General features: G+C 43.5%; 1 protein-coding gene across 1 annotated transcript; it reads left to right on the top strand.

The window, feature by feature from the left end:
- Nucleotides 1-3,423: 3,423 nt before the first annotated feature.
- Nucleotides 3,424-10,944, top strand: zfp36l1b (zinc finger protein 36, C3H type-like 1b). The gene is made up of 2 exons (XM_083790843.1): nucleotides 3,424-3,575; nucleotides 6,797-10,944. Exons 1-2 carry the CDS (start codon nucleotides 3,522-3,524, stop codon nucleotides 7,883-7,885), a joined length of 1,143 nt encoding a protein of 380 aa, XP_083646969.1. The 5' UTR covers nucleotides 3,424-3,521; the 3' UTR covers nucleotides 7,886-10,944.
- The last annotated feature ends 212 nt before the right edge of the window (nucleotides 10,945-11,156 follow it).

Genomic DNA, 11,156 nt, shown 5'->3' with positions numbered 1-11,156 from the left:
CAAAGACCAATTCTATAGGCCTACCAGTGAAAATTGCTCATCTAAAAGATAAGCTTGTAAATCGTCTATTTTCACTATGAATAAAGGTGGGCCTTGAGATTTTTACTTGCCCATTGGTGTGGCTTGGGACCAAAACGTTTGAAAAGCACTGGTCTGAACCATCAGCAATGCACAGACGACATTTGGCGGCATTTGGCCTGTGGCTTGGCATTAATGTCCCACTGTCCCACCCTCCACTAAATTACCACACATAGCTCTCTTGCTCTGAAGTTACCCAGAGAGAGAGAGACAAATGTCAGTGGAAAAAGGAAGGGACATGTTATATGAGATATTTCCGTAGGCCTCAAGCAAAAACACAGCCACACACAGCTTCCTCCATTGCTTGTGGTGGGTGGACTAGTCCACTAGTACTCTCCTTACTGGTACTGGTAGCTTTTTCATGTACTTGTACTATTTGGGGTATATTGTATCAGAGTAAATTCTAGTTCAATTGTTTTCCAACACTTTCACTTGTGACATCATGTGGCAGCCTGCAAGTCTATGGCTGTCCTATAGTCTTTTGTTTACTTTAAGCAGCCCCCCCTCGAAGTGTCCTTGAGAAAGACACTGAAGCCCAAAATGCTCCTGATGAGCAGGTGCCCTGCATGGTTACCTCCACCACCAGTGTGTGAATGGGTGAATGAATGCACATTGTAAAATACTTTGGATTAAGGCACTGTGTAAATGCATCTAAATTAAACCAATCCTACAAAGCTTGGTTCTGATATCTAATTATGCAGGCCAGGCTGCACGAAAACAGCTGAGGTTCGCAAGGCATATTCTCCAAGAGTATTTAAAAAATGAGCTGATATTGTTATGTGGTGGTGGTAATACAAGGATAGAAACAAACCTCATAACCAGAATAACGCAATAACTCTATCCAAGAGAAAACCATATTCCGGTAAATTTAATGAAGTTGGTCAGCGAAACTATGGGAACCATGGAGAGTATGTATGGACCCTCTCCTACATACTGCACAGTATAATACAAGGACGCAAAGCAATAACTGAAGACAAACAATAAGAGAGAGAGAGAAAGAGAGAGAGAGAGAGAGAGAGAGAGAGAGAGAGAGAGAGAGAGAGAGAGAGAGAGAGAGAGAGAGAGAGAGAGAGAGAGAGAGAGAGAGGGGCAGAAGTGGTGAAATGTGCATAGGCTATGGTCTGTTATGTTATGTCAAGTGAGAAAGCAAGATGAGTATGAAATTAGCTGATATCAATGAGAGTGAACCTGTAAAGTTTAAACCATATTGATCCTTGCTAAACTATCACAATCTTCAGTCAGCTAATTAAAATTAAAAATCCAATTTCAGAAAATAAAATGAAGCAGTTGTCTAGACCAGCAGTGACATGACACCAATAAGCATCAGGGCCCAGCCATGGCCACAGAGCAGACTGCAAACTGAACATATCTGACACCAATAAGCATCAGGGCCCAGCCATGGCCACAGAGCAGACTGCAAACTGAACATATCTGAGTATCCCCCCTGGTGGAGACATTATGGCTTAAAAGAGTTAATAGTCACTTGCCAGTGCCACATTTTTACTGTATGTTAGAAATGTTGAGTATGGGTCCCCAGCATTTAGAAACTGCCGGATGCTAACTTTCATAATGTTGGGCAATTTTCATAATTAGCATAATAAGCTGACCACTGACAACAAGGCAACATTTTCAAAATTCCATTATGCTTTAAGTGGCATGTGACATGTCAAACTAGGGGGTTTTCATGATTCTGAATCCATTGCAAGCATTTGTTTTGCACGAAAAACACTCCTTCAGCTAAAAATGGCCATAGCCGTCATCACAAATTTGATGAGGCCAGCACATTTGGGCTGCAATGGGTAGAACGCTCCCATGTGTCTCTGTGACACATCTAGGGGCTGCAATCTTCATTCAAAGATGTATGATTATGCTAATTATGAAAATTGCCCAACATATGCAAGTTAGCATCTGGCAGTTTCTTTATGCTGGGGACCCATACTCAACATTTCTAAAAACTTTAGGGTACTCAACATGTCCGGGTTCACATTCTGGCAAGTGGACTAGTAGCCAGCTACCACTGTATCACTATAATATTTTACTTCTGCATCTGAAAGAGGAGGAGGACATGGGGGGGCCAAAATAGTCAATATGCAACCACTAATCTATACAAGACCCAGTCACAACATAACTCTACACTACTAGCCTATACTACTTTGATGTTTTTGCTTACACAGATATGTGCTATCTGTCAGATTGCAGATTCTTGGACCATGCACAAGGGGATTCACGTCATTGTTGTCAATCATTATACTCTAGTGTACAGTAGCTTTAGTTTACAGGATCTCCTCACTGGTCAACAAAGACCTTAACAGGAGCCCTCGTACAAGGTTTCTTTGACTATGCATGCACCTCTTGGTACCACAGCACCTCAAAGGCCCTAAAAACAAGGCTCCAGACCTCCCAAACACCTACTTGGCCTCACCCCCCGAACCCACCTCACCCCTGCCCACTTTGACAGGCTGGAATGGCTTAGGGTCGACGACAGAGTACAGCATCTTGCAATGGGTCTGGTCCACAAGATTCGATACACCACCAAGATACCCAATTTACCCATGTACCTGTCTAAATACTTCCTTAATGTTAACGAAGTCCACACCCACAACACCAGAGGGAGTGCAACAAACCATGTACAACCCAGATTCGGCACAAACAAGGGAATGAATTATTTTCGCTCCTATGCCACCAAAATGTGGAACGCCCTACCAACAGTCATTAAGACGTGTGAATCCCTTGACTCCTTCAAAACCGCTCTCAAAGGGCACCTACGGACGGCTGCAATTCGAAACTGGCCCCCCGTAAAATCTGAATCCCCCCCCCTTTTTCCCCTCACTGTATATGTTTCTTTTCCCTTTTTGCTTCCTTTATGATGAATTCATGTTCTGTTCTTTGACTATATAGAAGTGTCTATTTGTACGTCTCTAAATGTTTTGATGAATTGAACATGGTGGACCCTCTTGTAAACAATTAAGTGTAATGCTTAATTGGGTCGTCCACTCACAGTTAACAGTCTTTGTATTGAGTTTGTGCTTGAAATGTACTGTAATTCTGCTAAATGTTAATAAATCAATCAATCAATAAAAAATAAAATAGTAAAACAAAAAGAACAGATCTACAAGCTCACAGCGTGTCCAATCACGACGGGTTGTAATCTTGTAGATCTGTTCTTTTTTATTTTTATTATTTTAAATTTGCAAGTGACACCGTCGTGTGGCGAAGTACAGACGCGGGCTTTTGAGAGAGCTCCTCCCACACGCACGCCTTTCACGCACGCTGTGCGCGTCACCGCCCCTGCGCGTCTGCGTGGTGAAAAGGAAGTGCGCACACGCGCCGCGGGACAGAGGGGGCTCTGCAGGGCACAGAACGCAACAAGTCGGGGACGCTGGATCTATACTAACTAATATAATCACACATCCACCACAAGTTTCTACAATCCAACCTACAAAATGACAGCGACTATCCTCTCGCCTTTCTTCGAATACAGTGAGGTCTCCAACAAGGTAAAGAAAATAACCAAACTAGACTTATTTTGTAGAGATTATAAAATGGATCTGCTGCTGCTGCTGCCATGAAGCAAGTCCTGCTGTTTTCATTCAAATCACGTTTTAGAATGTCTTTTTTTATCCGGGGTTGATTGTTTTTGCAACCTGGCCGACTTAGGCGGTTATGTAAGGACAAAAGTGACGATGGTATTTTATTTGGATTTTTAGGTTAAGATTTCAATGTTTTTAACCGCTAACGTTCAACTGCATGCATGTTCACTTTGGCTAACTGTTGATCCAAGCACCCACCCCCCACACACACACCCCCCACCGATAGATCGACACGCTGTTGGCGGAAAAAAGTAGCACGATCAGCGGCCAACGCTTGGAAGTTGGACCGACTCAACGAACGGTCCATCCGATCAAAGGTGTTTTATTAATCAAGGCACGAGCATCGATCGCTGTTGATAAACTGTTCAAAACGCGATGCCGTCGGCGTCGATCTCACGTGGCACGGTTTGATAACATGCAGAGAAGCGGTGAAATATAAGGTGCTGCTACTTGTGGGCTAATAAATAATACATTATATTTGGACCGAGTCTATCCCTAAAATGACGTCTCCAGCTGAAATTAGTGTCGACGTGAGTGACGTCGCCACTTTTCTGTTGGAAGTGACATGGTGACTTTGTCAAAGTAGCGACTAAAAAAGTAGCGACGAAAACCCCACTCATCCACTTTGCGTTTGCGATCTGCTTGTATTAAACGACGTTAAACTCACCAACATTGCAGCTCTGGGCAAAGCTTGAATTATCCTCTTTCAATCTGCCAAGCTTTTGTTTCATAACAATCCACCATAGACATGTTATGAGCTACTTTCTGTCAAAGTATCTGCAGGTGATTCTTTTTCCAAGTGTTGGAGTTTGGAAGCACTCGTTTTTAATGCCTTCTGCATTATGTGAAAATGCGAAACGGGTGGTACGCAGGGCCGTTCAGTGACTTACGAAAAGTGCTTCCAACCTCCAATCACCTGCAGATAATTTCTTAAGCGATATTTCTTTACCTTCTAGTCTACTTGCCAGCCCATAGAGCCCCATTGTGAACCCGGACATGTTGAGTACACCAAGGTTTTATGTTAGAAATGTGAATATGGGTCCCCAGCATGTAGAAACATAATTGGCATAATATGTGACCATACCATTAACCTAGAGAAGGCAAAAAAAAACACATTTTCATCATGCTTTATGTAGCATGTGATGTGTCAAACTAGGGGGTTTTCATGATGCTGAATCCATTCCAAGCATTAGTTTAGCACAGTGGTTCCCAAACTGTGGTGCGTGCACCCCTTGTGGTGCGCGAGTGCCTTCTAAGGGGTGCGCGACATGAAAAGGCGATATGGTTTTATTTTAAATATATTAATATATGCCAATATATGGAAAGTATATGCAGAATATAGCCTATTCTGCATATATTATCCCATATTCAGGTTCATATTATGTGCATATATGTGGATAAAAAGGAAATTAATCTCTATATGTAATTTATATTTCCATGTGGGGGGTGTGCGTCAGCTAGGTCATGAGGAAACAGGGGGTGCATGGCCAAAAAGGTTTGGGAACTGCTGGTTTAGCAAAAAAAATAATTTGGGTCTAAAAACGGCCATAGGCACACCATGTGCTGACCTCATCACATTTGTGATGACGGCTATGGCCGTTTCTAGCCCAAGGAGTGTTTTTGTGCAAAACTAATGCTTGGAATTGATTCAGCATCATGAAAACCCCCTAGTTTGACACGTTGCATGTTACTTAAAGCATGATGAAATTTAGATTTTATTTCCCTTATAGGTTGTTAATGGTATGGTCACATATTATGCCACTTGTGAAAATTGCTCAACATTTGCAAGTTAGCATCCGGCAGTTTCTACATGCTAGTAGGGACCCATACTCAACATTTCTAACATAAAACTACTCAACATGCCTGGGTTCACATTCTGGCAAGTGGACTATTCTGTGTATCTTGTACAACTTCGTGCGACAGTGTCGCTTGCTGAAAACTAACAGCACTGATCTACTAACAACGCCCAATAATGGCCTACCGGTACGTAACATTTGAACGATAGCCAGTGTGAAATGACTGAAATAAACACTAGGCGCCCTTTTTTTAATTGCGCCAACATATCTTTATGCAAAAGTTAATTACCAAGATGATTAACTGAGGGTAAGAGAAGCTTACCTTAATTGTCAAGCAACCTGAACTGCTAATTTTGCCAAAAATAAAAAGCGAGATTATTTAAATTCAGGTGCAGGGTATGTCGCACAGTGCAAACACTTTCCAGTTTCTATTTATAGTGGTATAATGTCTAAACTAGACCTATATGGTATTTTGAATACAATCTGTTGGTGGTGGTTAACTTCATAGTCTGCTTGCACGGGCATGCCCTCCTGAGAAGAAGATTGTGAAAATGTTATGGTGAAGCTGACTTTAACAAGTGAAGGGGTGGGTAGTCGTTTTTGTTTTGGGTTGTTAAATATTTGCTGCCTTTGCAAAAATGCATCCTGGATGGAACACACATCACAGCATGTGTAGTTTTTTTTTCCCGGATACCAGGGTTCACGGAGGTCATGGAGTTTTGCCAAGTGTACTGTACTGCACCCTGCACAGTAGGGGGGAAGTAGGGAATCGGATGAATTTGACAGTGGCCTATGTTACAAATGGTCCACATTTATGTAACATTGAACCTGTACCAGTTTGTACCGATGTGCTGCAAAGCAACGATGGTGCATACTGGTACTGGTTAATGTAATAATTCCATTCATTCAGTGCATTAGGATACACAAAGGCTCCTGGGTTGTTTACACTTTGATGTTGCTCATACTTTTAGCCTGAGCTGGAAACCAGTGCAAGTCTCTGTGAACAGTTTAACCGCTTAAGCCCTATATACTTCGTACTATGAATAGTGAAAAATAAAATGGTAGATCTACAAGCTCCCAATGTGTCTCAGTGCGACAAGTTGTGAGGTTGTACATTTATTTTCACAAATTTTGTAAAGGATACAAAAAACAATCTTGTGGCATTTTGCCTATTATCACATGCCCAAAATAGGGGGCGCCAGGTTGAAAGTGGTTAACTTTGTAACACATGGAAATAATCCATTGTGGTCACAGAAGACCTGAAATAGTCTGTGAACTGCATTGTTTTCCCTCAACAGTGTCTAACATTTAAAATGTCTCCTCTTTTCGCAGAACAAGATGTTGAACTACAATAACACACTGAGTGGACCTCACTGCACTGTTGTCCCCTGCTCTGGTGCCAGCCCCTCTTCCTCTTGCTGCCCCCCCACAGGGTCCCTGCTGGACAGGAAGGTGGTGGGGGCCGCCTCAGCAGGAGGCCTCTTCCAGCGCCGTCACTCGGTCACCGTCCCCAGTCCCAACACCAAATTCAACCAGAACCAATTCATCAACAGCCTGAAATCAGACGCCGCAATCCTGCTAATGAACGGTAACGGCAGCAGCAGCTGCAACAAGGAGAACCGCTTCTTCCGGGACCGCTCGTACTCCGAAACGGGCGAGCGGCTGCGGCCCGGGGGCCAGACGGTGCTCGGCATGGGCGGAGGAGGCGGAAGCGGAAGTCAGGTCAACTCGAGCAGATACAAGACTGAGCTCTGCCGCCCCTTCGAGGAGAACGGCGCCTGCAAGTACGGTGACAAGTGCCAGTTCGCCCACGGTATGCACGAGCTGCGCAGCCTCAGCCGCCACCCCAAGTACAAGACGGAGCTGTGCCGCACCTTTCACACCATCGGCTTCTGCCCGTACGGGCCGCGCTGTCACTTCATCCACAACGCAGAGGAGCGCCGGGGACCCCCTCCCCCCAACGCCTTGCCCCTCTCCGCCTTCAACAAGCTGGAGCGGCCACGGCTCCAGCACAGCTTCAGCTTCGCTGGGTTCCCGAGCTCGGGGGGCCTGCAGGACAGCCCCACCTCGGTCACACCCCCGCCCCTGTTCTCTGACGAGTTGCCCGAGTGGCAGAGCAACCCCTTCACTTACTCCAGCCAGGAGCTTGCCAACCTGTTCGGCCCCAGCCTCGGCGGCAGCATCACCATCATCACCGAGTCCCAGCAGGGCCAGGCCCCTCCTTCTCCCACTGCCATCCCCGCCCCGCCTCTGTGCTTCTTACGGCCGGCGTCTGAGACCTCGTCCAGTCCCCCGGACTCTCTGTCTGACCAGGAGGGCTACCAAAGCAGCCTGGGCAGCCATAGTGGCTCGGAGTCCCCTCTCCTGGACGCCTCGCGACGCCTCCCCATCTTCAGCCGGCTCTCCATCTCTGATGACTGAGGGAAGGCCGGATGCCGGGGCCTGATGGAGGAAGAGGGATTACTCTTCCTCCCCTGCCAACGCCACCACCCCCCTCCTCTCCTGGCCTTGTTTACAACGGAAGCGGACAGCTCTGTGCATTGTTGTAGCCACTGAGTCAAATCAGAAAAGAAAAAGACGGATTGGTTTCTCTGTCAAGGATCTTCATGCCTTCTCCCTTTACCCTCTTAAGCCCAATTTATTCTCTGTCACATGATGGTGTCCTGTACGAAAAATAGCCAATCTATAAGCTCAATATGTGAGTTTACGGATCGGCTATTTTTGTCAGTCTTCAGTGAACTTCAGGGATTGTGATGATCTCTCCACATACGTGGCCACATAGTCAAATACACACACAATCTTCTCTGAATCGCTGGTAGCCAAGTGCATCTGGACCTTCAGATGCATTTCCATACCAGCTGATGAACCTTTAAAACATCTCCCCACACTGCACATCATAAACCTTTACATTGTGATGCCAAATATAACCGATCCATAAGCTCGATCGGCTATTTTTGGCACACAACACCGGTGTGCGACGGAGCATTGGGCATAAGACGCTCTCTCCTCCCAGTCCCTCTCTAAACCACAAGAACCAGTTCAGAATTGTATTCTGTGCCATGGGTGAATGAATGAATGAGAGGCAGGGTGTGAAGTAGCTCGTGTATCAGATGAAAATGTAGTTAGTATTATCTATTCTGGGCAATAGGACAGGCAGTTCAAGAGTGTCTACCAAATAAGGACGACTCTGTGCTTGGTTTGTTGGTGTGTTGCACATCAGCAGACAGCCATTCATTACTTGCCTCGTGCCACAGCCTTAACACACCTCTTGGCCTTTGCAACGTCAAAGGCTTGTGACAAATCAGTGCTCTGTTTTAAAAGGGTCACCACCATTTTATGTTTTGAATTGAACAATAGAAAATCATTGGACAATGGGGTTGAGTTGTAAATGCCTTGGTGTCTTTCACACAAGAAGCCAAGACTGGTGGACCATGATGTTCGTTTTTTCCACTTGTAATCATACTGAAATTTCTGCTCCAACCATTGTGGAATGGATTTTTATTTTAAATAAGGGGATACAACAGATCAGTTTGCTTTATAGTTGGGGTGGTATGGAATGAATGATAGATTTCCCTTGGTGCTATGTGCCTTGGAGGCTTGGACCACCATAGTCAAGAGTCGGGGCTTGCTGGTCATTTATGTTGGATATCAACAGGGTGATTAGACAAGTCTTGATTTTATTATTATTTTTGTCTACTTGCCAGTATTCGAATCAAAAAATGTCACCACTCAATTCTTATATGGCGGCTGAATCTAAAAATGTTATCCACTAATTTTGATTTGGCTACCGAATTGAAACTTTTATTAGTCATCTGCCAGAATGTAACGCTTGTCTGGTGTTAATATCCAAGCTGGTTAGTTTTAGGGGAACCAGTTTATCTGTAAAATGTTGGTAATTAATACGGTAATAGGTAAGCTATATCCCTATATCCCCACCCTTAACCATAAAGCTCATGCTATAAATTCCCACAATTTAATTGTTTGGCTGAGATGACTACTTACTAGTCAATTGAGCTGAAAAGTTCTCTCGTCAGTTCCACCTTGTTCAAATATTCTATTGTTATATTATTATTGTTTAGTTTATTTTAAAAAAAGCTCTTCAAAGTAAGGGTTTTTCTTGTCACTGCTTATTTAACTTATCAAAATGTATTTATTGCTGATCTTAAGCATTTTTATTTTGTATTTATCTGGATAATGAAACGATAGAATATATTTTCTTTTATGTTAAATTATGATCTTCCGTATTAATCGCAAGATTGTGAAGACCTTGTTTTTGTTATTTTTTTCACAGTTAATATATTATACTGCAATGACATTTTCTTTTTTTTTGTAACTACACTTGATTTATTTTGAAAGTGAATCTTAATTTAAACGACATGCAACGACATTGTTTTTTTCCTTAATTTATTTTTCCTCTCCCTCATGTTGGGACTGCGGTTTCAGGTTCTCTGTTGCTGTGTTAGTTTGTCTCCACTGGGAACCTCTCTTCAGTGCTGCCTCTGTTTTTGTGTTTTAGTCTTTTCATTGGAAAGAATGCACTGTTGCATGTGTCGAGTGTCAAGTGGTGCCAAATGCTAGAAGTTGAGCATATTTAACCACTTTAACCCCAGCATCCATATTCTGGGAGGAGGGGTGGGGGGAGACATTAGCCAATCTACAAGCTGTGAAGATTGATTAGAGATTTGATGTAAAAAAAAAAAAGCGGTCCAAGTACAGATCCAACTCGGGCCCAGTTTACTAAAGTCTAGAGGGGTTTAAGTGGTTAAGCTTTTAGATAAAAGGGCACTGTGCTTCAAATGGCTTTTGATTGGTTGTTTGGCAGTGAGGCCTGTGACCCAGTTCTTGTCTTCAAGCATCTGTTTAGCATTGCTAGCTAAAATAAAAGGGGTTCCCAATGGACACAGGGGCTTGATGCCTGTTCCAGTTCTAAGCTGCAGGTTTCTACATCCAGAATGTAGACTGGCTTGGGTAACAGTCCTCTTCTCATTGGTTTCTTTTTTTTTGTGCCAGGGATTAATTCCCTTATTTGATCAGCCAAGTCACCTTTTTAATAGCAGTTCTTTGCTGTAAATTACAAATTTTTAAGCTCTTATTTGAATTGATTACAGAAGCTTGCCTGTTCAACAAGACCATGCACAGTACACACACTTACTAGCACTTTTAGTCATCTATTGTAGATGATGCATTAGGGTTTTGTTTCCTTTTGTGACCACTTTTCCCATGAAGTGCCTACCAATACATTCCAGGTACCCCCAAAAATGTAGTGCCTTTCATATTTTTGTATAACACAGAAGAGAATAAAAGCCTAAAGCATATTCTTGTAGTACAGAATTTTAAAAGGTTAACAGGATTGACACACGGAAAAGCAACTGTTGAATGTATTTATCCTATAGCAGCCGTTGCTGTTCACTACAGTAATTACTTTTTTTTGTTTTTGTAATGACAGATTGCAGTTAAAACCAATAAAACCCATATTTCTATTGAACGTGTGGTTTCTTGTTTAGTGAGGACCGGGATGCAGATTACCAGCTACATTTTGCAGACTCAGCTATCCCTGTCTAAACTGTATGAAAACAGCCAGAGGGTCAAACTGCCATCCAACCCATTAACCGCAAGCATTTGTTATTTCTAGGGCAGCGATTACCAACCTGTGGGTGGGGACCCACTGGCAGGCCATGAGTATATTGCAAGT

Source organism: Protomyctophum parallelum, assembly GCF_964188405.1.
Source record: "Protomyctophum parallelum genome assembly, chromosome: 19".
Taxonomy (NCBI): Eukaryota; Metazoa; Chordata; class Actinopteri; order Myctophiformes; family Myctophidae; genus Protomyctophum; species Protomyctophum parallelum.
The sequence above is the reverse complement of the archived record's forward strand: the minus strand, read 5'-3'. Positions and strand labels throughout refer to the sequence as shown.

Bases quoted from the DNA above. Each gene is read 5' to 3' on its own strand.
- zfp36l1b (XM_083790843.1), top strand. From the start codon at position 3,522: ATGACAGCGACTATCCTCTCGCCTTTCTTCGAATACAGTGAGGTCTCC. The intron at 3,576-6,796 runs GTAAAGAAAATA...CTCTTTTCGCAG, and splicing joins ACAGTGAGGTCTCCAACAAG to AACAAGATGTTGAACTACAA.